The following is a 27,750-nucleotide window of genomic DNA, read 5'->3' as shown; positions in this document are numbered from 1 at the left end:
GAACGTTCTTTCCCTTTAAAACATTTGACTATAGTCGGCGCGTGATGGCGCTATAGTGCATTGAGTTTCTTGCTGTTCATTTGAAGTAAGGAGCGGTCTGATGGTATAAAAACGATTATCCGAGTTGGAAATGTTTCATTCCTTCGCCTTCCGTCGCAGTACTTTGAAACAGCCACGGAAAAGAAGCTAGAGAGCAAATCTTTCTCAGCAAAAGTTTCGATTATATTTTTCAAAGACCTGTTTAAGTGGGACTCCATCAAGCGAAGCGATCCGGGTGCACTTTATCGATTAATAACGACCTTTTTTAATTTTTTGTCAAACAACTTTGCCTTGAATATCTGCAATAATGGTAAGTGCTTTATTAATTTTGTTGAATCTATCTTCTGATTTTCATGATCAATTGCAATTAGTGTGCCTTCAATCATATGTGATTTTTTTGCAAACTTTTGATGACCAATATGTCTTTCTATACCAAAACGAAATTGTAAAAAAGTAATGAAAATTATTTATGGTATAAGGAGGGCGATGAGACTACAGAAAGAGTTGCGCTTAAACGCAAGTCAAAAAATCAATCGCAAGTCCCAAATGCGCGCTGTTGATTGGTTGAAAATCAAGTTTCGCAAGATTTTTAGAGTTGCGATTGATTGCAACTCTTTCTGCAACGGGCCCCTGACTGCATAAGACTGGAAAATTATTTGAGATAAGGAGAAATATATATGTAAGGGATGAATGAGGGGGGAGGGGGGGGGGGCGAGAGATGGAGACAGAGGGGGAAAGGGACGGGGTGGTATAAAGGAGTTGCTGCATGGCTGCATGATTTGTAGCTCATTTAGTGCTGATCTTCAGTTTCCAAATGGGACGTGTTCACTGATTTCTTCGCAATGGTAATAAAAAGAAATATTCAGTAGACCTGAAATGTAGATCAAGAGAAGATGCTCATGGCAACAGCGTGTTAACTTGCTGAATGCTTGCAAAATATTATGAAAAATATACATTCAATCAAATTTCAGTGTTATCAATTTCACCATTTTAGTGTTGAATAGGGACCGCGGTAATATTTTGAAGGTGTAGGCTATGAGTGTGTGTGTGGGGGGGGGGGGGCACGCAAAGCACACTCACATCAAAAGTAATTATTTTTGCTTTTTTGTACACATTTTGTTGAAAAAAGGTATGAGGATCGTCGAGGGCCTTTCCACGACCCCTCTTGAAATGGAGTTGAGCACCCGGTCCGATAGGTGTGCGTTTAAAGGCCTAAATCTAACGGCCACTTATAATAGACGTTCTATGCTTGCAATTTGCACTAGGAGGAAGTAGCAACGAGATAAGTAGCGTTGATCCAGCAATAGAGACACTTACATTGTTGGGGGCGGGGCCCCGACTTTATATGAGTCGTATTTTTTTATTGAAAAATATAACTTTTCTTATACCAGCAAAATTGTTTTATAACAGCATCTAGTACTGTATTACCTTGTGAATAGTTCATAATCGACAACGTGTTTGCGTGAGTGTGTATGAAAGATTTAAGATGATGGACCGGGGGGGGGGGGTGAATGTCAGGGTATGCAGCGTGTGAGAGAGAAATCGAAGGAGAGAGAGAGAGATGAAAAGAAAGATAGATCATATGTCTATGTGGAATATCATGTATGTGAACAGAATCAATGAAAGGAGAGAGGGGGGGGGGGGGCGGAGGTAAAGAGAGAGATGGACACACAGACAGGATATAAAAAAAGTAACACTATTTTTACTGGGATTGAGTAGGGAACGTGCCCCCTTGCCGCTGCAGGCAGTGAAGTCGTAAACTTCAAGAGATGCGGAAATAAAAACGAACATGCACGCTCAAAGAAAACTCGTATTCAGTTTCGTCGACCAACCTCTGAATGGGATGAGAAATATAATCCTGAATAGTGCACTGGGACAGCTACCCTGCCTTATTGGCTTGTTATGTGATCTGTTTATATATAACAGGATTATAAATATCCAAATATTGACGCTTTTCCCCTTAAGTATGGTTTGATACAGACCTCAGTATATACACAATTCGATTTCGGGGCGAATAAAGGGTTCGGTAAAATTGAGGGGGGGGGGGCTTCCCCAAAAAATGTTGGAGGGACATTTTCCGGAAAATGGTTCATAGTATGATCTTATTTCATGATATTTTGCGTATTTTTTTTTAAAGATATCATGGGGACTTAACTGAAAGGGGTTCGATTTTCCTTAGCGGATAGGCTATACCATGGGGGGGGGCATACCACTCTCCATATGCATGATATATACACAATTGGATCAAGTGTTGCGTTGGTCAAAATACCCTAATCTGTTTATCATTAACCGGATTATAATTATTCTATTACAAATATATTGGTGGTATGTTCAGTTTTTGGCACGAGAGAGAGAAAAAATCTGCCCCTCTGGTTTGTTTTCAATACGCTTTTTTTTTTATAAATATTATTAAGCATGAGATGTCAATTTAAATTTAATGTTATACTCTGCTGACGATTGTAAAACTGCAGTATCAAAATTTATTTTCAAAGATAGACGTGCTCTTGGCTTCGCCCGTAATCAGTATAGCATCTCAATATCTGCAGAATGTTAATATATTTCCTCATTTTCACCTCTCCCTAAATCATTGATTAGTGTAATACTTATAGCAAATAGGTTATTAATGAAGGGAGCTTTTATGAAATGATTTTGTATGATTCATATTGGAAAAATATATTTGATGAAAAATGGAAGCAAATAAATGTTTATTTGAAAGAATGAGTGAAATTAAAACACTTATTGTCACAAACTGCCCCATCCCCCTTTTAGAAACAACAGCAGTTTAGTGAATTTACAGATTCATCATGAACAAAATTTATTCCCATTATCATATTTGAGTCATCGAGGATTCAACTCATGTGCCATCTCATAAACGCCAAAAGGGAGTTAAGATTCACTTGTGTGTGTGTTATTAACGTCCTTCTGCTTCTCCAAATCCGGCGTCTAGAGTATCTATTGATTAAAGCCTTGGGCGCATGAATGTGAGAGTCTGCGATTGGAATAATGAATGAATGTGGTCTTTGGTTTGATTCGAATGCGATGAAAACGTGTTGCTTTTGAATGATGTATGAGTTGGACACGAAATGACTAACATAACTGTAATGTTTTCTCACAGGGCTGTGGGATGGAGGGGGGAGGTTGTGGATGGGTGAGCGAAAATGGAAGGTATAAAGAGAAAAGTTGAATACCTATATGCCTAGTTAAAGTTAAAAAAGTTTAAGATGATTAAAATTAAAAAGAAATTAAAAGCCTGCATATAGACTTTCCATCCCATCTAAGTGGTCACTTTACGGTCGTTCTGAAAAAAGCACATCTCCACCCCCCAAAAAAAAAACACATAAAACATCTTGAGTAATCAATAAAATGAAATTAAAGAAATGAAAGGATGTTAATGCTTTATTATAAACGGAAACTATTAAGGTAATGATGTAATAAAGAAATATAAAGGACTGTGATTTGTTTTTAAAGGGATAGAGAGTCACAGCCCTTTAAAAAGTGCAAATTCATCCATTAATTGGAAGGGGCGGTGGGTTTTTTAAATCTTTTTTTATCATTTCGTTCTCCTTTTTTCTTCAAAGGGCAGTACTTTCTGCAACACTCCCTTCTCTCTCTTGCATATTTTTGCTCCTTTTTCGGGGGGGGGGGGGGTTGACAGATTCACCCTCATATTCTAGAACTCACTGACGGCAATTCACGAATGCTTTCAACATTCCAATCTCATCACACAGAGACGTAATGCAGTGAGTCACTCTATTATGTACTGGTTATAAACTGATGTCGAAATCGCGAAGTCTATGCTTTCTCCAACTTCTATGCAAATTTCGGCCCACCGCATCATGAATGTACACTTCTCAATATTGCCTCTTGTCTGAATACGACGGTACCTCTGGTTGGGAGGATCATTGTATTCCTTCGGGTTCTCCCAAGAGAATGGTTTATGCGAATGGTGTAAAACTGCAGATGAGAAGGGGGTTGGATGATAGAAGAGAAAAGGAGAGGGAAATAGAGAGTGGCTAGAGAGGGAGGGAGAGGTAGTAAGGGAGAGGGAAGATAAAGGAGATTTTAAAAGGAAAATAGAAGGAGGTTGGGGTGGGGAAGGGGAGGAGGAGGAGGGAAGGAGATGGTTAACCCACAAATATAAAACCTAATCCTATAGCTCCTATATAACATGCCTAATGGTCATCATTTGATTATCTTTATTATTGCAGGTCTGTTCCTGATCAAGCCCCAATTAGAAATATGAAGAAAACAAATATGTGAGTGTGGGGGGGGGGATACTCCTTCATTTAAGTCCATCTCCTATTTTGAATATACCCATTTATACACAATGCGACAAAATCTGATAAAGTTAGCGATGGGTCGCGGCAGGTCGAGTGAGTCAGAGTATCGTCTCGCCCAATTGATTTTACACGTGGAATGATTCCACGCATTGACAGTTTTCATTTGCCCCTTTAATTGACAGTCATGTTTTATTCCAATGTAAGGTCTTATATGGCATATAGACGATGGGATAAAGGTAGCTTTTAATGAAGGTTGATACAGAATTCGGTATATAATTCCAATATATACCGAATTCTGTATCAACCTTCATTAAAAGCTACCTTTATCCCATCGATTCCAGACTGTAAAACATAATATGAATCGCTCTATAAATTTAAAGTATTATTCGTTTTAGACTCTATACAGTTTATCTTTCATCACTAACCTCTTCTACCAAACTGCGTTAGAAATGATGTTTTAAGAGTGAATATGAACTTGATGTTCTCAGGGTTTTTTTATAATTCAAGACAACGAATGAAACCATAGAGCATGTAGGTCTAGGTCCAGGGTAATTGTAATGTAATTTATAAATCCTAATAATTGATAAAGGATGATTTCCATTCAGTTTCACCCATTTGCTCTTAAATGACCTCACCTAAGGTCAACATGTCTGTGAGATTAGAGTCGACGTGGTTTCAAGATGTTATCACTGTCAGACATGATAAACAATTAACGCGTGTTGCTGTTCCAGATCGTTATATAGCATGATAATCACAATCATGCAGCAGACAGATCTGGGGCCCGTCTTACAAAGAGTTGTGATTGATCCGATCAATAATTGTAACTATTGAAAGCCAGCAAAGTCAACATAAAATGCATGTTTTTTTTCAAAATTTGTTCTTGATAATATGTATATCCATAAATTAATTGATTTCTTGGCAATTTTGTGTGTTCCTGTTTGATTACAAAGGACATTTTGCAAATTTCCTGTAGAAGAAATTATGACAATGATGGATTTCCATAGAGCTCCGATTGATTGGATCGATCGTAACTCTATGTAAGACAGAGCCCTGATCACCATCCATCTGATTAGTACACAGCAAAAACTTTGATGCCAACCGGTGTATCGCTTTTAAATTTACAATGTTGCTTCAACACCAATGGGTGCTATTACAACACCTCTAAAAAAGTTTTTTTTTAGAGGTAAAACTGGGAACATGCATGTTGGTTGGGTAAATAGATAGCAAATATTTTGTATATATTTTACGCAATACCCTTAAAAACATGCATTTTGTCCAATATGAGGTACAAAAAATACCCAGCAAACATGCGCATTTCCCTTTCACCCAAAATTGGGTAAAAATTTACCGTGTGCAGTTTTAGTGTGAACACATTTAATTGGTTCTTACTATTTAACCACTATTTAGCTTGGTGAGATTATGTTCAATTTCTCTGGTGTAATTTTAACACCTCAGGGTGTGGTCTTCTAGTACACCAAATGGTGTCAGATTTAACACCGCCGGGTTAACACCCCAGTATATAGAGGTATAGGTGCACGGGAAACGGACCTCTCTCTATAATCGGAAGAAAAAAAACAACAACAAAACAATACAAATTATACGCACAGAGGTGGATGTGAAAGAGAAGAATATGATGTTGACACTGATATACGGTGACTTTTTCCTTAATCGAATTATCGGGTATATATAGAGTCGGTTAGATGGCCCAGACATTTTAAATACCCATTTTATACATCTTTTTATACCATTCTTCCTCATTTCACACTCCCCTTCCCATCCCTTTTCTATATACTTTAAAAAAAGGGAAATAATAGGGGCAAATTCTTCCCTGCCTCGGCCCCTCTGGATTCGCCTCTGTCTTGACATAAAAGTGCAGGTACACTATAGACCCATTGACATTGTATAGGCCTATGAGCATGATATAGGCTCACTTCATACTCGGCCTATATGACAATACGAAACACTCACGAAATCAAAAGGACAGAATATGCTTTGAACTTGAATTCCTTAAAGAAAAAAAAAACATGTAAGTAATGAACGTAGCTCAAATCGTTATATAATAATAATAATAGCCAATTTTTATAAAGCGCTTTTCCCAGAATGGCTCAAAGCGCGTTACAGCATATTACTACCCCGGTCATTGGATTCATTTCAATCCCGCACGAAAAGTGCACAATTTCCACTCCCTGGGGAGCATTCCTTGCATTCATCGCAGCCTTATTATGGCGCTGGACTCAGTGACAAGTCATGATGAAAATTAATAACCCCAAAATGAACCCCAACAAGCCAAATGTTGACTTTTCATCTTGTAATATTTCTCTCGTATATTTAATGTATTTTCTTTTTGAGGGGGGGGGGCATGTCTGATCCTCCTAACTTTATTTCAAAACATCAATGAATTAAAACATGATACAGTATTTCCATGATATTCCAACCGTGTGATGGTGTTGGTGATTTTTTACCTGATTGCTAAGAAAGCTTGAATGTTTGTAAGCACGCAACCAGAGGGCCGACGGATTAAGGTCTTCTCAGAGGGACATGTGTAGTAAAAAAAAAGGTAAAGTAAAAGAATCAAAGAGGAGGAAACATTGTATTAGCCATCTAAAGATTGATCCATTTACTGTGAATTCGAGACAACACAAATTAACGCGAAAGAGAAATAACAAACAAGACAAGTGAGCATCGAGTGTTAGTTTCGCTTGGTAATTAATTATTTCATAAACATGCCGGTTTCCCCTTAATAATTGTCTAAACCACCAAACCACACAACAATTTCATTTCATCAAACACTAAAACTGTTCGAGGAAGAGTCTATGTCTCGGGCAGTAAACAGAGTATATAGGACTACACGTTATATAGGTGGGATTGGATGTGCGGAAATGGGGGAGGGGTCCGAGGGGGGGGGGGTCACTGTCATGGGACAGCGGACAGCATCCGCGATAAAGGAAACGCGGGAAGGGGTGGTTTTTCGCGGGTAGATTATCAAAAACATCATTAATGAAATCCCTGTTTAAACTAGATTTGGGACTTTAATTTGCACAAAATCTGCGTTTAAAGTGTTCCAGTTGCCTGCCCTTGGATCCTCGTTTAAAGTATTTTTTTCAGGACGATTTTCGGAGGGGAGGGGTAAGAGGGATATGGAGTGGGCAAAAAAAAATTGACCTTATCTGCCTATGCTGTTCTATATAATCAAGTATATACCTAAACATGCTTATGGGTTTTTTAGACTCCCTTTCATCTGTCTCCGATCTGAAAAAAAAACCATATGAATATGATTAGGTAAACTATCACTTTGATGATGTACATAGGCCATTATATAACACACTATATTCTAATATGAAATTTTAACTTAATGAGGAAAAAGAGACCTCGATGCCCCAGTTTGCCTTTGCTACATCTTTCCTTAAATTAAATCCGTCCCATCCCTTCGGTTATATCAAATCCTTGATATGCCTCTAGTGTGAAACTGTGGACTTGTCTGGAAAACTGAGAAAACGATCTTGAGGTTAAACTTCCTAGACATGCACTTGTGCAAAGAGTACTGAATGTATCACAGTCATGATCTGATTGCTGCGGTTTTAGTTTCTTATAGACCTACTAGCATGACTAGAGGATAGGCCTATATGACCCAACAGAAGAATGAATGTGGAATATAATTATACTTAAATTATATGTTTGATGTTTTGTGTTTTTGTAAATCACCTTTATCAGTTTATCAGGGACCGCGGAACGGTTTTGAAAATGGGGGGGGGGGGGGGGGGTGACCATGCAAATAATCCGGAAACAATCACAGTCAGATGGACATTTACATTTTGGTACACGGTTTTGCAAAAATTTCCGAAAATAAAGATTAGAGAGGTCAACAAAATTCTGCCGGGGGGGGGCACTCTGACCCCTGTCCCACGCCAATTAATGCCCCCTTGTAGAGTTATGCCGCCTAGTCGCCCCATTACGTCTACCCAATACGAGTATTCCTAATGTCTTATCTTTGTTTGAACACGATCATTCATACCTGATGAGTCACTTATTGCAAACCATTCACAAAGATTTCTCTAACTATACATGCATAGCTCTCATACATGTTTAAACAACTATAGTGAGTTTATTTAAAACTTATATTTTCATTCATATCCACGATGAAGGAATTACGATATCAGTGAGTTACCCACAGTGCATTGCTTATGGGCGGCAGAGCGGAGAATCATTTTTATTTTTATTCACTTAATTATTTAATATCTATTCATTTATTTATCTATTTATGTATTTATCTATCTATCTATCTTTTTTTTTTTTTTGGGGGGGGGCGCAACATAGATGGTAACCCTATGAACAAAGGATAATCTTCTGCGCCGACGCCCATGACCTTGCCTGCCATTGCACCAGAAATTTGAGAGGTGCTACACTCCACGCAGATCAATTCTAAAAGAGTTATGGTATTTAAAGTTTTACTCCAGAGAACATTGAGAATAGACAAAAAGAAAGATAAATAAATTGTTATAGGCCTACTCGTTATTTTTGTTATATGAATCTTTTGTGTATATCATTGTACTGTATCTCTTGTATTGTATACGGGGTTTTATGTCCTTAATTCAAGAGAATATTATCATGAATCATTAAAGTTTGGTCATGTTAGAAGGAGGCGTTGTTTACCCGAACATACGGTTTTATCATTGATCCATCCCCAGACGGTATAGTATAGGATTCAATGTCATGAATGTTATACCGTAATGATCAGGCCCCCGTTACACAAAGCTGAGCGATTAATCGTAGAGCTAGTATTTACAATTGATCATACACAACAGTCAATGCCATCAATCGTAGAAATCAGCCCCACGATCAATTACTAAGATTTGTGTTACCGGGCCCAGATGAACAGATGCATGGGTAACTTTCACGGGAAAGTGATCTTGAAATCGGGCAACCAAGGGTGAAAACATGAAAGAGATTTCAAATACGAGAAAGGTGAACGAAACGGGAAGGTGTTTTAAGGGAGATTATGTGGTGAGAATAACGCGAAAATGATATTTGGTGCTCATGAACGATCGACGTGATGATAATGAGATAGAGAAAAATCTTCAAGGGAAAGGGATGGCGGGAACGTGGACTTTGTTGAAAAGAAGACGGAATTTCATGTGTTAAATCGTGGACCTATACTAGGTCCATTGTTAAATTGAGATAACGAAATGCATAAGATATAAAATTACATCCTCTGAACAATAAGTGGAACGTGTATGTGAAAATGCAATGTGAATTATGGATAATGAAAGGCGAACAAATTTCATGAAAGGGAAAGGGGAAATCATCGATAAATAAAAGCCTCTATAGATTTGTTTTCAGTGAGAGATCAAGAGAAAGAGGGGAGGGGGATGAACAGGGAGCGGGAGAGAGGAGCGAGGAGAAATGTCTGGAAGGTTTGGTAATAGTAAATACACACACATGAAAGCATGCGTACATTTAGAATTGGGGCTTAGGGCTAGGTAAAAGTCTTTGACGTCATAAGATTGACCATGCGAGAATAAAATCCTAAATGAATGAAAATACACGAGTATCTTTGGTCTAAAATAATCTTGGCAGCTTAAGTTTGTCTGTTTTCTTGCATGTTATAAGAATAATGCGCATGAAAGAGATAGAAGGAGGGGGGGGGGGGCTCGGGGCTTGAATAAAGAATTTTCCATCTGACTTAATGAACGATACAAAGACAAAGTGATGCGAGAATAAAAAGGAATTCAAGCCGCTTGACGCTGTTTATGTGGTCTCACATGAACTATTTTTATATCTTAGTTGTAATAACTCTTCGTTGCTTCCAAATATGGGCAGGGTGTACCGCTGCACTTGGCTCAGCGAAATCGCATCATCAATCAACACTGAGGAAAGAGGATGATGGTGATGATGGAGTGCGAAAGAGAGAAAAAAAGAAGAAGAGAGAGAGGGGGTGGGGAGAAATCATATCCTCTTATTCCATTCACTTAAGATGTTTCAATCCCATTTGGAAACTACCCAGAATTCACAAGATTATATTGGTGCGGTATCCGAGGTATGTTATTTACACGTGCATGCCTCTCTTCAAGTATCGGTTCAAATACAAAAAGAAAAACGTCATCCACAATGTAAATTGAATCCAAAAAAGGAAATCTTAAATTATTTTATTTCGTTATCCCTCTTATAATATGACAGCGCATTAAAGCGATTAAAGCCCTATTAAATCGTCATGAATTCAATTACACATCAAGAATATGATTTGATTTTTCTTGAAAAAAAAACACCCCAAAAATGAAAAAATACTAAATTCACTGCACATAATGGGTTTTCATTTGTCATTGGCATGATCATATTACCATGATCTATTCCTAAAGTTTGATCCATTTCAAACAAGTATCTTTATTTATGTCGCTGAATATCAATTATGGTTTTTTTATGTTTTCACCTTCCTTACAAAAAACACCCTTAATCTACCTTATACAAGTACGATTTTTTGTATTTTTTTGTGTTACTAACATCACATTCTTTATGTCGCAAATTACATTCATTAACATTGTCTTGAGTAATATTCTCATATATTTATTATTTGTGGTTTGCCGTGATTGATGTATAAAGAGTTCCGCAAAAAGAAATAAACGTCTGGCCATTGTAACCACAAGACACAAGTTACATAAAGGGGGAATTCACCCTGACGATAAAAGATGGGTTTATTAAAAAACAGAACAAGTTATAAAACATTGGTGAACTAAACCCAAAATGACTGTGTCTGATACACCCTCCGCACAAATACATTTTGTTAGTCCCTCCCGCTGTGAGATGCTGAGATGCGGTTTGTACTTTCCTCCGTAGGGATGCAGCGCCTGTTCACCAGGCTTGGACTTGATTGGCGTGAATCACAACCCGACCATTTCCATGTTTACGTCTTATTTTTAACTAGTAATTCTTTTCTTCTATATAATTTTAACTTTCACTTTTTCTTTCTTTCTTTCTTTCTTTCTTTCTTTCTTTCTGTCTTTCTTTCTTTCTTTCTTTCTTTCTTTCTGTCTGTCTTTCTTTCTTTCTTTCTTTCTTTATTTCTTTTTTCCTAATTATCTTCTTCTTCCTCAACCTCTTTCATTCCCGATAATTTTGACCGTTTTAAAATGTCATCGTTTTGATAGATTTTGACATAATATCCAGAAAATAACATCACATGTTACAATTTTTACTTTCTTTTTTCCTTCTTTTTCTTGGTCGAGGAACATTGATTTTTTTTTTGGGGGGGGGTGCCCCAAGCCAGTGCACCGAAAGTATTAATAATTGCCCTGATAACTCCCAATATATGATTAAGAGAAGACTATAGACACTGAGTGTAACACCATCAATCGTGATCTTTCTACGTACTATCCGTCGAGGCCTATACATTTTATTTCGAGAATATTTCAATCTTAACCATGCAGGGTCATTATTGTCATGGTTGTGGTTATATCAAAGTCACTATTATCATGATATATATAGTAAATCTACCATTTAACATGTTAAGAGAAATTACCATGGTTTTGAAGTCTATACTGTAAAAAATATTGGGTAAAATTTTTGCACCACGAGGGTAATTATGTGTCCACCCAATTTTTTACCCAATGCGGGAAGCATATTGTCCAGTAAGGTTTAAAAAATAAGCAGCAATTGAGAATGGGCAAAATTTTCATTACACTGGATAAATAAAAATGCCCAATGTTGGTTGGACACATATTGCCCTCATGGAGCACTTTTGCAAAATATTTTTTATAGTCAATTGGAATCAAGGATTCCATGGAAGTTACATTGGATGATGAAGTTACCTCAATAGTAAAGTTAAAAGCCTTACTACCAGCATGATAATGTTTCGATTAATGACACGTAAGATAGTGGTTTATTAATTGCCTCTGTCTCTATATAACCTTATTTCACTTTCAATACAATTTGTACGAAATACGGGCTCTATTATGAGATCTCTATTTCCTTTACCAGGAGAATAAGAGCAGCAACATCATTAACATTCATATTTTATCTTAACATTTCGTTTTTTGTCTCACCTGCGAAGCAGAGTGAGACTATAGGCGCCGCTTTTCCGACGGCGGCGGCGGCGGCGTCAACATCAAATCTTAACCTGAGGTTAAGTTTTTGAAATGACATCATAACTTAGAAAGTATATGGACCTAGTTAATAAAACTTGGCCATAAGGTTAATCAAGTATTACTGAACATCCTCATAGATTTTATGTCACATGACCAAGGTCAAAGGTCATTTAGGGTCAATGAACTTTGGCCGAATTGTGGGTATCTGTTGAATTCCCATCATAACTTTGAAAGTTTATGGATCTGATTCATGAAACTTGGACATAATAGTAATCAAGCATCACTGAACATTTTGTGCAAGTTTCAGGTCTCATGATTAAGGTCAAAGGTCATTTAGGGTCAATGAACTTTGGCCGAATGGGGGTATCTGTTGAATTACCATCATAACTTTGAAAGTTTATTGGTCTAGTTCGTTAAACTTGGACAATAGAGTAATCAAGTATCACTGAACATCCTGTGCGCATTTCAGGTCACATGACCAAGGTCAAAGGTCAATGAACTTTGGCCGAATGGGGTGTATCTGTTGGGGTTTTTTGTTGAATAACCATCATATCTCTGTAAGTTTATTGGTCTAGTTCATAAAAAGTGGACATAAGAGTAACCATGTATCACTGAACATCTTGTGCGAGTTAGAGTAGTATTCAAAGTCAGCACTGCTGCTATATTGAACCGCGTGATGCAGGTGAGACGGCCAGAGGCATTCCACTTGTTATTAAAAATAAAGGGCATGTGGGCTTGATAACATTGAGACACACCACTGTTTCCAAATAATGTTCTACAAAATTTGCCTAACAACATACCTTTAATATCTCAGCGTTTAACCTAATTTAATTTCTTAAAGGTCAAGTCCACTTTAGAAAAATTTTGATTTGAATCAATAGAGAAAAATCAGAAAAGCGTAATGCTGAAAATTTCATCAAAATCGGATGAAAAATAAGAAAGTTATGACATTTTAAAGTCTCGCTTATTTTTCACAAAATAGTTATTGCACAATTCAGTCACATGCAAGTGAGAGAATCGATGATGTCCCTCACTCACTCTTTCTTTAGTTTTTTATTGTTTGAATTATACAATATTTCAATTTTCACAGATTTGACAAAAAGGACCAACTGGACTGAACCATAAAATGTTAGACAATAGTAATTCCACATGTTCAGGGCAAAATAAAACTTTGTTTCACAGGACAATGAGGAGAAAATTAGAATCTTTCATATTTTATATAATAAAATACAAAAGAAATAGTGAGTGAGTGATGCCATCATTTCCCTCGTTTGCATACCGACTGGGATGGACATTTACCTATTTTGTGAAATTAAGCGAAACTTAAAAATGTCATAACTTTCTTATTTTACATCCGTTTTTAATGAGATTTTCAGTGTAGTGCTTGTTGGATTTTCTCTTTTTATTCAAATCAACTTTTTGTTGGGGAGGATTTGTCCTAAATGATAATACCCATTGGTGGTAATCGGTAATTTTAATTTTGTGTAGAGGCCTATGCAAAGGGCCTATGGGAGAGAGCTAGGTTGCCCCCAGGGAAAAAAACAAAAAAATGAAATCACTGAGAATGACATAACCTATTTCATTTTCTTTTGGCGTTTTCTTCTTGGTTTGGTGTTTCCTAATGCATTTGCAGAGGGCACACTCATCATGATTTTTTTTTATAAAGATCTCTCTGCTTCGTAATAACATCGTCATCACCATTACAAACATAATCTTGACCTCCTTCGTCATCATTATCGTCATCGTCATCATCAACCACAACATTTTAATCATATTTGTAAACACGGTCATCACTTAATCTGTTCATGTTATTCAGATACCAATGGGATGTCATCACCGCTAACACATCATCATGTTCATTCACGGTGACTCTTCACCTGACTCAGGGAATGAAATCATTCCACATATGCGATCTTCATTAGTCAATGTCAGGTGATCAGCAATTTAGGGGGTACTGTTATCTAGAGGGGGAGCTATTCGGGGTGAGGTCATTTCTTCATAAATGTGTAATCTGCAATCGAGGGGCACAGTGCACCATGGTCATAATCATAATGGTGGTGGTGGACTTGGTGGTGTTACTTAAAATAGGCTTTGGAATGTAATATTCTCAAATAAACATAATGAATAAAGAATAGAAAAGGAAAACAATTATCAATGACGAATCGAAAAAATAGAATAAATGAAAAAAAAATGTTTAAATGAAAAGGGGGCCGATGTATAACTAATTTTCTCGCTTTCTTTGTCTTTTTGTCCCAGATTTGCAGGGTTTGTTCCTTTTTCGGAAAACGGTTGTGACATTGTTTGGAGTTGATGGTTTCAGAATTACGCTGCAGTAAAAAAATGTTTGGAAATGGGAATGACTATGACTATTTCTATACCACCTTTTACTCCTTTAATATACTGGATGGTTGCTTGCCCCTTTGAGCTATAATATACGCCACATGGGTCAGACTGTCTGATATCATAACTCTTCACCTTACTGCTTCAACACGTCACTGAGCACTTTCACCTCTTCCCGGACCTCTTCAAACTTACGATTCCCCTGATGAATACATTTACCTTGATGTAATATTAAAGAACAGGGGAGTCTGTGGATAAAAAGAACAACGAAGAGTTTTGGCCCATTTCGCCTTAAATACCTATTCCTAATAATTTGCGATATTGAAACAAGTTTTGAGGGATGTTGACTCAGTAAGAAATCAGGCTTGATAAATGTTATGATATCGAAAGCCCACAAATTCTATTCAATTCGAATTCAAATAAACGTTTGTTTTCTTCGATTTTTCACAAAATTGTCAATAATATATTCAGTCATACAATTATTTACAACGTACAAATGCAGGATTAGCAATTAATGAGGGGATCAAGTTAATTCATATTGCAGTCGCTGAATCTCACATTTGGTAAAGTCATGAATTTTTTTTTTTATCATATCAGGAAATAATTTCAAGCAGACAGATTATTATCCGGGTATGGTGGTGATGGCGGTGGTGGTGCTGGCCGGGGAGGGGGAGGGGGCAAAGAAATGACTCTATTATGCCCTCTTCTTTTCCATTTACCTATTTTCCCCTTTAATTGGTTTTCAAATAAAATCATAATCATAAGTGCGATATCACAATAATGAGTCGTATATCTTAATAATGCATTTTTGATAGCTAGGGAAAAGCTGCCACCCCTTCCGAAAAACAACCCGCCGCCGCCTCTGCGATGAATATCTTTGAAAATAAGTGTTCATGTAATTCAGCAGTCGTGTAACTTGAAACATAAAGTATTCTCTTATTATAGCTTATGATCAGGAAATCAAATCATTTCCAATTGGCAGTTTTCCATACCACCTCCTTGTACATTGAGTCTTATCATGATAATGTCCATGTTATTTTTGCACTCATAAATTGTGCATTCATTGGTGTGCACGTTACTGATGTTTTAACAGGTAATATAGGCTGAGTCTGGCTGACTAAAATGATAACTTTTGCATTGGCATGCATGTATATCGGGCATTTTCTATCGACCATGTTTAATATGTTTCCATCGTCAACATTTTGAAATAGCTAATGGCATCTGTGAAATATCTCATTGCTTGAATGTTCTCGGTGGGGGGGGGGGGGCAGAGAATGTATACAGGTAAGCGTTGATTAAACAAACGCACACTATACACTGGACTATATGTCGAAATATGGATCCAAAAATATTGTATATCCAAAACTTTAATACACAAGAAATAATAGCGATATGTGATGAAATGTAGCGTGTATGATGAAAATCTGCTGCGGCATTTTCCGATGAAATTCATTTTTGCTCGACGGTGCTGTCTTTGTCCTTTCATCCGTTAATAAATCTCTAACCAGAAACACGAACCCGTTTACATTTCTCAAGAAAATAGGCCTATACATCATACAAAAACAACATAAGCAATGGAAGTATATAAGTTAAAATTGTCAACGAATATACAGGCGAGGGTATTGAGATAAATCATATATATCTATTTAACGAAAGCAGTAGCGTTACACTACCCTTTGCTCTACATTACTATGATTATTTTACCGAGTTTTGCAGACGAAATTCACACTATACCAGTTCACAGAACTTCACACTAATCAAGGTGACCACATATCACAATAATAAGTATGTTATAGGGATGAGATGTGATCAATCGTTAATGTATTGTAATATTATTGCAATTAAATAGGTCAAATACAAAGAAATAATCAAATTGAGGAAGTATGAGGTCAGATATCTCGACATAATTAGTTTAATTCAAGTTCAACACATGACTCCCCCATAATTATTGCTTCTCAAAATGCGCCTTGCACATGCACTCCTCAGTTGCTTCATCATCATGATCATGTCTGGGTTTTAATGAAAAAAAATGTTTAGACAAATGGAAGTTCTTTTTTTCTTATTTTTTTAGAAGGGAAGGGTTAGCGGGGAGGGCATGAAAACGTGTGGAAAATATATCAAGGAAAGAGAGAACAATGAGTATTTGTTATATCACATCCCTAAAAAATGGCTCTTGATGATCATAAATGACATAAAGCTGAACAAATTATCATTCGATTATCATTAGGGCTTTCACCCTGCGTATTTTTTTATTATCAATTTCTATATATACACCCCATCGTATAAAAGTATTAATATGACCAGAAAAACAACAGGAACCTTCATTTTAAATACCTGAAAACCACTTTGATCACAAAGCTCTTTGAATATAGGAGTGAGAAAAGTACCATGAAGATAAATCTAGCTTTAGAGACATTATATACATCCCGCCAGTTTCTTCCACCAGCTCAGCCCCACACGTGTAATTTGTTGTTTGTCACAATAATGTGTCAAAAGTGGCACAACTGTTCGCTGTTGTAGACCCTATTTCTGCTACACCTGGTCACACCGTGGCGCGTTCCGCCAATTATAAGGCTATTCGATTCCAGCTGATGACCCCCTGCGTGTACAACCAAGAAACAGTTTTAATCATGCATGGAGCTATATAAAAACTGTAATAGCTCTATGGTTTTAATTGGGCATTCTATAGAACAAGAAAAATTTTGAAGCAAGTGACCTATATTGATGTCAACATGGGATTCTCCAGACCATGTTCATAATATCTTAGTAACGTTTCATCTGACTTCCATTATTATCATTGATGATGATGATAACGATGATGCTATATCCCCATTTTAATAACATATAGCACCGGCTAATATCGCCATAAGTTTGCACACAATTTGCACACCGTTTGTTTCTTGAGTTTTTAAATTTTGTTTTGCCTTTTATTAATTCTTGAGTTCTACTCTCATGAGTACAAGTAAAAAAACAACAACAAAATAACGTCAGTATGCCACTGGAGATAACAAGGCTCGTTTAACATTTTTGATGAAATAACATTTGATTTCAGGCGCAGATCCAGAGTCTGACTTTTACTGGGTGCGATTTTGTCCGAAAAAATATGGCAAGTGGAAGATTAATAAACAAATAAACGAATAGATAAATCAATTAATAAATTAATGAAGAAATAAATTAATTCATTAAACATGCAGAAAAAAAAATCAATTGAAAATAAAGGGCATTTCGTTTAACGATAAATTTTACAAGCGAAGAAGAACAAATGGAAGAAAAAAAGTCATCACCTATAAAATTGGGCGCATGACGAAATGTTAGAAGAGAAATTAATATATCAACATTCAATGTTTCAAGTTTAATATTTCTTAGATCGGCCTCGAATGTTTATGGCGGGAAAAGTACTATAAAAAAACATGTCAAATTTATAAGAAACAAAATAAGAATTTGAGTGATAATTTGTCAGACTCTCCTATTTGGAACTCTCGCTTTTTTACATAATCATCAATTGCTAATACACTTCGAAACTTCCAATTCAAATTTATTTACAGAAGAATTTTAACACAAGATTGTTTATTTGAAATTGGAGTCAAAGATTTTCCTTTATGTAATTTCTGTGAAAGTCACGTTCAAACAATTGCTCATCTATTTCTGAGATGTGAATATGTAATTTCATTTTGGAACGAAGTTCACGAGTGGATGAAGGCCAAGTATATCAAGTACACAATTCAGTGACATTGAAATTTGTTTTGGAGATATAACCCTCAATAATTTTCATCTTACCACTATTATCGTGTTGTTTGCAAAATATTTCATTTATTCATGTAAATACAGGAATATCAAACCCAATTTTACTCATTTTATGCTTGGTTTGGAAAAAATTGAAACAACCCAGAGAATTATTGCTTTTAAACGTAATTTGATGAATGTGCATCGAAAAATTGGAATATTTTGTATACAACATGAACCATTTATTTAAATTTGTTTGAAAGTATGCTATTTTTCAATTATGATGTATCTGTGCATGTGATACTTATGTATGGAATGAGTTGAGAAATAAACAAATCTTGAAAAAGAAAAAAAAGAAAAGTTGTAAAGCCTGTCAAAACTTGATGGACAACATTTCACAAGATTTGTTGACGGCTTCAATCAAATTTTCTTCTAATCCCACGGTTGCCCTACATTTATTTTTCGTGTTTCGGAAGTGCAAATGGTTTCGACACCATGGGGTGTGAGGCGAGATCAAGGGCCCACCTGGGGCCTTTCTCCAAGTAATTGGGCGTTATGGTCGGTGAACTATGCCCTTTATTCCAATCGTTGAAATTCAGTGAGAGCCGAAGGGGTGGGGCGAATTTGGGCATGTTATTAGCTACGAAGCTCCTATACGTTGACAAAAAAGAATCGTCATCGGAATCCACAAAAAAAAATAATGTCCTCGCTTTGATTTCGTGTCCTATCAAATGCCAAGTGAAGGCTGAATTTTGCCACTTTCATTTTCAATTTGTGTGTTTAATATGACAGCAACACTCGGATCTTTTTCCTTAAAATTAAGTTGTCAAATCAGACAACTTGTCTTGTCGAATGTTAATGAACCACCGCTACCTCCTCCCACCCACCCCCACCCCCCGATGATGCGGCGATTTCATGGGATTTCGGTCTGTTAGGGCGGGGTAGGCGACCCTCTCCCATATAGACTGCTATGCAAAATCTGAAATTGGAAATCTTCCAATGGAATCAAAAGGGTCAGTTCATATCTAAAGAAGATATAATTATATAATATATAGGATATATATTATCACACGGATAATCATATACCCATATATGTTTATATTATCTACTATGTACCCTCTCCCACCTAAATCTCTGCTCGCTGAAGCCTTACACCTGCTCTCACCCCAACACCCTTCACGGAAACGAGAGGATGGGGGGGGGGGTCTCATGCACGACCCAGATTGGTAGCTTACTGGAGGAGACCGATTTCGTCAATATAAAATATTGCGCTCGAAAACAACCCTTGTATAGATATGAAACTTTCCAAGTTCTCTTCATTTATTTTCATGCTGCGATTCGAGGTGTGTTGGAAAGCTGTTTGGCTGCCATTATATATATTTACTGAGGATAATCACCGACCTATGTTTGAGTTCACATTTATAGAGATGCTGAAGCAACCGCTCCTTGATTAATTATTACTCTTGAAATTATTGAGGAAGTATAAACGATTATGTTAGCATCCGGTCGCGATTGAATGTCGCTGATTATAGTTGAGGGTGATAGAGTCAATACCTTCAAGCAAAAGTTGAGGATTGCTCGTCTTATTTTCATATCATTTTCCGGTGATATATACCACTTTGTTTTCAGCTATGAAAGTTGGAAATCCGGTAAGATTTTTTTTGCTATCCGACACTCACAGTGACAGGTCAGCACTGCATCACTTCGTATTGTTTTTTTGCTGTCTGACTCCCCCCCCCCGTAGTCATGTAAAGAATATCTCCGTCAAATTCGACTTCCAAACACACGAAGTCACAAAATTCGATACAATTAGCAGTTTTGTTTTTATCAATTTGTATGCAGGCTTTTTATTCTACAATGATAAGTACTTTATTTCACAAAAGGATACTATGACATTGAAATATCTCGTAATATGACATGTTTTATTACGAGATATTCTAATGTCATAGTATCATTTTGTGAAAAAAATGCTTACCATTGTAGAATAAAAAGCGTGTATACAAAGTGATACCCCCCGCCCATTGTATCGAATTTTGAGACTACATTTATGACCTGTAATGATGTAGGCCTATACCGAAACATCGATTATAAAAATGAATAATCACATAAAGTAACAAATTATCGAGAAGATTAATCACTGAATGAAACAAAAATTACCATGGTTCCTATTTTTGCCCTATTTCTTCAAATTCTGGAAATAACTTTTTAGATTCCAATTATCTAACATCTCATATTTTTCTTATACCCCCCCCCCCTCTTTCTTACAAATAGCGTGAATGTATCTCTGTCCACGTTGGCCAAGCCGGATGTCAGATCGGCAATGCCTGCTGGGAGCTGTACTGTCTTGAGCACGGCATCCAGCCCGATGGATATCTTCCAAATGGGAATAACTCCTCCTCCACCTCAAAGTCGACCGATGAGGCCTTCAATACCTTCTTCAGCGAGACGGGATCAGGAAAGCATGTTCCTCGTGCCATCTTCGTCGATCTCGAGCCGACCGTCATCGGTAAGGCCACCTATTTTGATAATGACTCAAAATTTTAAGAGGAAAAAAATGGTACAGCTTTGCATCTTAGGCAATGGCCATTGCCACTGAAATCAACTGAATAAAACGTTAAAGGTGCAATTTTGCACCTTTCTAGAACGTGGGGTGCAGACATGCACCTTTAAAATGGTGAAGTTGTACCTTTCATATACCATTGTGGCATTGGGGATGTTGGTTGGCACATTTAAGAATAATGGAGGTGATGACGAATTTGTTGGTGGTGAAGATGGTGGTGCTAGACTCGTGCAGTAATGGTAGATATGGTGATGAGAATTGTGAGGGTTTTTTTTAAACAAGGAAGGTGGTTGTACAGTTTTGTGGACGGTAGTAAAAAGAACGGTCGGTGTGAGAACGTTCAGAATAGGAAATCAATGTCGATAACAGCATCAGCGATAATAGTGAATACGAAACGAAACCGGTAGTTATGTAAGAGAACAGTACGAACAGTGGTAACAATAGTATTTTTTTAAAGAAATCGGTATAAAGAGCGGGCGGTAAGAGAACGATGAGAAAATGACGTCAATATAAATGAGAACAGTGGAGATAATGGGGGAGATTTCGTTGGCGGTAGTTATATAAGGGCGGACGGTAATAGAACGATAAGAAAAAGACGTCGATATAGATGAGAACAATGGTGAAAGTGGGGAGTTTTCGAAAAGAGGACGGTAGTTATACGGACAATCGGTATGAGAACGTTACGAAAAGGACGTCAATATAGATGTGATAGTGGTATTAGGGGGTTTTCGAAATGCTGATGGTAGTTATAAGGATAGTTATGAGGACAGATGAGAACGTCATTTCTGTACCGTTCTCATATAGCGACCGTCCTATAACCACCGCCGATATAAATATGACAGTGGTGATAAAGGGAGTTGCTTTGAACGGGAACTACAGTCAGATCGCAAACGATATGGTCTAAACATTTGTCAAACTTGTTGGAAATAGATATAGAATTTGGCTAATGACCCGAATCTGATCAAAATTGACTAGAACTGAATCACAAAAAGATGTGACTTCATGTGACTCGAAACTCCAGAAAAACTCTGACTGGTATTTTTGAAATAGTATTGCATTTTGTTTTATATCTAGAGTATCGTCATGTCGTTACTTGTTCGGTATCATGATCCATACCTTGCATCTCATACCACTTTTAGCAGCTCGCTGGTCCGGGCTAAGTCGTAAAATGTTGAGCTTATGAATGCCGCGTGCTAAAATAGCCAGCGCCAGACCGGTGTTATTTTGACGCTGGTAAGAACCAGACCAGCGCCATCCCTAATCGTAAAAGAAGCGCCGCTCTGCTATGCTTGCGGTGCGGACTACTAGTATTTATTGCGGGACTGCGGGTCTGGTGCAAAGTCCTCATTGCGAATTCAGACACTATTGACCATGTTAACTGCGACTCCAGATGTGATGTAATATACACCAAGTTCCATCACGAACTTTCTTTGACATGTTGAGGGGGCTACCGAAGCTTCATTCATCAAGGCAGGGCCCGACAACCAATTCGAATTTATGGCACTTGACAGCTCCGCATTACATCGGAAATGCAAATTGATAATTGATGCTCGGCGCGTGCCACGGGGATAATCGTTCGTAACAAAATAAAACTGGGATGTCGTCTGCGGGCAATAGTGCGTCTCCTCGGGTCGCGTCGATCCTTCATCTCGACCGGCAACATTCCAATCATTCCACAAGGATTTATCATACTTTGTACGAGTAATACTTTGGGGGCTTGGGGAGAAAACAGCGTGAAAACAGGGCTCTCAACTCGCGACTGTTTGGTTACGTTTACTTCTCAGTTCTCTTTCATTTTGTTTATGATTTCTTTGTTCTTGCCATTTCTTTGTCCCATTTCATTTTTCTTCAGACAGTATTTCATAACTTTTTCCTTCCTCGTCTGTCTCGATCTGTTCTAGAGCTTTGTATCCTTTGTTTATCAGGAAAATAATGAAGTCTCATATATATATAGGAAACTTGAAGTGAATTTGTTTTGAAGAAATATTTTTATGAGTTGGGGTAAAGGCAGAGAGAGGGGGGGGGTAGAATGCTGGTGACGGCGCAGGGTGAATGAGGTACAATATTTCCCAGTTGAGTTGTAGTGACATTATTTTTACTCATCCACTCTATCCTATACCTCGGTTACCACCATATCTTAAACTGTCAAAAAATAGCTCCTAGTCATTTATAACAGAAAGATAACGAATAAACTCTTTCGAAAACCCAAGACACCATCCTGCACCACCCATCAGATGAAAACCATTGATGAATGATATCGCGGTGACAAGTGCAATCGGGATGGGTTTCAGAGGGTAACTTCTGTTTACATCCTCGTAATTGAAGAAGGCATTTATCGAGATCCTAATTCATAACGAATCTTACCATGCAATCTAATATATTGCGACCGAATTCCCGCGATAATGCAACATGAGGGGTTGAAAGATATTCCAGAGCTCTTATTCCATATAATATTCGGCGTCAGCCATTATAGGGGCGTCGGTCTTGAAAAGTGAGCTAGCAAAGCCTCCTTTTTCAAGGAGAGGATTCCATGGTTTCGGAGAGAGGCTATTAGTGTCTAGGCCTATCACATTCTTCATTGTTCATTCTGTCTCAAGAACATATTCGAATCATTTATCAATTATATACATCATCTTTCAGTATCAACTCTATTTTCCTTGTTTTCACCTATCCTTTGTTCTGTTTTGTCCATCATGGCGTAATTTCTCGGCCCCCTCTCCAATCCCCTAAATAAGCTTTCAGGCAACCAGGCAAACGCGGCGCCACGTCATTACAAACTTATCTTAATAGCGTTTTCTTTGGCTGTAACATAAAGTTTTCTCTATTTACTGTTGCACGTAAATAGTGGTACAATTGAGCCACGCTGCAGACATTCCATGTCCCTATATCGCCCCTGCTCACATCTATAATAGTATTACGCCCTTGCCTCATCTTGTTGTGACCATTTCAATACTTCCCCTAATGTTCTCTTGCTGTCTTATCTTTTCTTCTGCCCCTTGCTTTCTTACATGCAGTTGCCTTTCCCTCTCATTTTGTTTTTAATTCCATAGTTTAGTAAGAATCTAACTCCAGTACGGCAAAGCTAATTATATTTTGCCAATTTGGAATTCTGCTTACAGAAAGTTGATAACACGTCGTCATCATGGTCAAAGTGATAAAGGCAATTTTCGTTTCGTCTACATAGTGTTTGCGGACGCCAACATTATTAATTGAAGTTAACCATGATAGCGCGCTGACTATAAGAGAATGGAAATACATATGGTAAAATAGAAATAGATAAAATGTTCAGAAATGAAAACTAGAGGGTAGGCGGGTGGGGGGTTCACATTTTGTAATACACCCTCCCCGCGTCTCCCTCAAAATCATTTTCTTTTACCGGGTCGATTCCTTATTTGTCTCTCGAATGTAACTCTACAACCATCTTCACATTCCCGTCAGACTCTGTATACATCTGTTACCTCTCTCATTCTCTTTCCACACTCCACTCTGCTCAGAACATACTTTTGGGGACCCTTTTCACATGTTAAGCTCTGCATTTTTGCGTTCCCAAACGTTATATTTCTGTTTATCAAACTTTGTGATATATCGCTTGATTGATTGGTTTGAATAAACTTGAACTTAAACTTGTTGTGTAAGGGCCCTATGTCTGGTCTGTCTTTTCTGATGTGTCTCCATCCGACAAGCACTCGTGCTCTCAACTTTTTCGCCTCATTTCATCTCTTTCGTACTCCCCCGTCTCAAATCTTCACCCTCCCAAAGTTTCTTATTTGCACAAATGTCGTGATGGATTACATTCGTTTGAGGGGCTCTCCATAGAAATCTAACCCTCCTCCACGTCAACCAAACCAACGTTGACGACCATGTTACTCACAATCGTCGTCACGTGCTATACCAGCTGACTCATGTTCTCCTTGAAATAAAAACGTCAATGATTTGTCGACTTCATGAATGACATGATTGTCAATTGATAGCGCCGTGCGTTGTGCCATAAACACGTCTCACGCGATGAAGTGTTTAATGACCGATAAGTGATGACTCTGTTGGATGATATGTTTACTGAGAGAGATGGATAGATAGAGGATGATGTGTACGAGAATGATATAGGAACATGGAGGGAAGAAGAGAGAGAGAGAGAGAGAGGGAGAGAGAGGGATGGGGAGAGAAAGAAGAAGGAAAGTCGAAGATAGAAGAAGAATGGTGACGTTGATTGTTCCTCCATATGCCTATAATGAGAATGTCAAGGAGAGGTGAACATCTTTCATGTAAAAAATGAAAGCCATCATAAGTCTAAGGCATGAATTGAGAGAATGAAGGGGTATAATAAAATAACAAAAGAAGGAGCCATATCCTAAAAAGTTTACTTATGAGTGACAAAAAGCATGCTGGTAACAAAGCTTATCTATAGTGACAAAAAGGAATGGTACGTGACGATAGGAGTTAGCACACGTTATTCATGAGTCAAATACCATCCTAACCACCCACCCTAACCACGCGTCCATCTTTACATTTACTCTCCATCTTCTAGATGAGGTTCGTACCGGTACCTACCGTCAGCTCTTCCACCCCGAGCAGCTGATCACCGGCAAGGAGGATGCTGCCAACAACTACGCCCGTGGTCACTACACTGTCGGCAAGGAGATCGTCGACCAGGTCTTGGATAAGATCAGGAAATTGGTGAGAAATGATCAGAAATTCAGTCTCTTTTATAACGATGTGCTTTTCAAATCGATTTTAATGGTATGTTTTCTTTTTAAATCACAATACAAACATGAAGAAATTGCTTCCAGATGTCCTTGAGGAGAGCTTCTGGGTCCTTTGGCCTTAGACGTTTGTCTCTCAAGTAAATCTGTAGTGGGAAGCAACTTAACTTTCAGAATATGATAGTTATTTATTTTTTTTTGTTTATGACTCTTGTTAAGGAAATTAAAAAGTGTTGTGGAAGGGGATGGAAAGTCACATCACAGTCGGAATGAAACTGCGAAAGAGTACATCCGTAGAACATATTTAAAATGATATGTTGGGGAATGAAATTTAGTAACAGGGATGACTTAAGACATCGTTCTTTTTTTTCCAGGCTGACCAATGTACAGGTCTTCAGGGATTCCTTATCTTCCACAGCTTCGGTGGTGGCACCGGCTCAGGATTCTCCTCTCTTCTTATGGAGCGTCTCTCCGTCGATTACGGAAAGAAATCCAAGTTGGAATTCGCCATTTACCCCGCGCCCCAGGTATCTACTGCCGTGGTGGAGCCCTATAATTCTGTTCTCACCACCCACACCACCCTTGAGCACTCTGATTGTGCCTTCATGGTCGACAACGAGGCCATCTACGATATCTGCCGTCGAAACCTCGACATTGAGCGTCCCACCTACACTAACCTGAATCGTCTGATCGGCCAGATTGTTTCATCCATAACCGCATCGCTTCGATTTGACGGCGCCCTCAACGTTGACCTAACAGAGTTCCAGACCAACTTGGTTCCCTACCCAAGGATTCATTTCCCACTGGCTACGTATGCCCCTGTAATCTCTGCTGAGAAGGCCTACCACGAGCAACTGAGCGTTGCCGAGATCACTAACTCTCTGTTCGAACCCGTCAACCAGATGGTGAAATGTGACCCGCGTCATGGCAAGTACATGGCCTGCTGTCTCCTGTACCGTGGTGATGTCGTCCCCAAGGATGTCAATGCTGCCATCGCTACCATTAAGACCAAACGTACTATCCAGTTCGTCGATTGGTGCCCCACTGGCTTCAAGGTCGGTATCAACTACCAACCACCTACAGTCGTACCCGGTGGCGACTTGGCAAAGGTCCAACGTGCTGTCTGCATGTTGAGCAACACCACAGCCATTGCTGAAGCCTGGGCCCGTCTCGACCACAAGTTCGATCTGATGTACGCCAAGCGTGCCTTCGTCCATTGGTACGTCGGAGAGGGTATGGAGGAAGGGGAGTTCTCTGAGGCTCGTGAGGATTTGGCTGCTCTCGAGAAGGACTACGAAGAAGTTGGTGTTGACTCTGCCGACGATGACGCAGCCGACGAAGATGAACAAGACGAGTACTAACTTCACGAACTTTAATTTAAAGAAGAACTGAAACTCTAATTTGAGCTAAGAATAATAATTTCATCTTGTACCTGAAAACATTCACTGAGACTTTGTTTCGTCAGGCTTTTGGAGTAAACTTTGTTTTTATGAGCTCCCATATTGCAACATACTGACCTTAGCCCTTTTTTCTAGGATCGCTTTTTTTGCAGGTAATTGAAAAGAAGGGAAAAGCAGTTCTGTAAACTTCAACCATCTTGCAATAAACTATTGTACGTAGATTATTTTTACGGAATTGCTAAGCATTTTTTTCTTCTCGAATCGGAAATATCACCTCAGCTCTTAATTTTGTTAATGAATAAATGTACACTGGTATATCGATAATATTCCACCAGGAAATAACTATACATTAACATATTCATGATCTTAAAAACATAGAACAGGAATGATTGAAACAATTAAAGCCCTTGACGGAAATACAACCAACAACTCACTTCCCGCTACATGAATTTTCCGCTCCTTAAATCCTTCCTCATTTTTGTTTAAATGTAACGTACAAGGAATGGGTGTCGATGTTCGGCCAGAAAGTGTGATAATATTAACAGGGAAGGAAGCTATTCAAAAGTACTTCGGCAAACAGTACTAATACAATCAGTACACAATGAAATGTTTTGATGAAGGAAATATTTTTAC

The 27,750-nt window shown here is 38.0% G+C and overlaps 1 protein-coding gene across 1 annotated transcript; it reads left to right on the top strand.

The window, feature by feature from the left end:
* The first annotated feature begins 141 nt into the window (after positions 1 to 141).
* On the top strand, positions 142 to 27,078 carry LOC121413742 (tubulin alpha-3 chain-like). The gene is made up of 4 exons (XM_041606668.1): positions 142 to 349; positions 20,729 to 20,963; positions 25,543 to 25,691; positions 26,092 to 27,078. The coding sequence occupies exons 1-4, from the start codon at positions 347 to 349 to the stop codon at positions 27,076 to 27,078; spliced, it is 1,374 nt and encodes a 457-aa protein (XP_041462602.1). The 5' UTR covers positions 142 to 346.
* The last annotated feature ends 672 nt before the right edge of the window (positions 27,079 to 27,750 follow it).

The sequence above is a fragment of the Lytechinus variegatus genome, chromosome 4 (genome assembly GCF_018143015.1).
Source record: "Lytechinus variegatus isolate NC3 chromosome 4, Lvar_3.0, whole genome shotgun sequence".
NCBI classification, from domain to species: Eukaryota; Metazoa; Echinodermata; class Echinoidea; order Temnopleuroida; family Toxopneustidae; genus Lytechinus; species Lytechinus variegatus.
This window is presented reverse-complemented; position numbering and strand designations above follow the sequence as displayed.

What these genes read in the sequence shown, in the direction of transcription:
- LOC121413742 (XM_041606668.1), top strand. An exon ending in TCTCGAGCCGACCGTCATCG is followed by an intron (nt 20,964 to 25,542) that starts GTAAGGCCACCT and finishes TCCATCTTCTAG; the next exon opens with ATGAGGTTCGTACCGGTACC. An exon ending in TGGATAAGATCAGGAAATTG is followed by an intron (nt 25,692 to 26,091) that starts GTGAGAAATGAT and finishes TTTTTTTTCCAG; the next exon opens with GCTGACCAATGTACAGGTCT.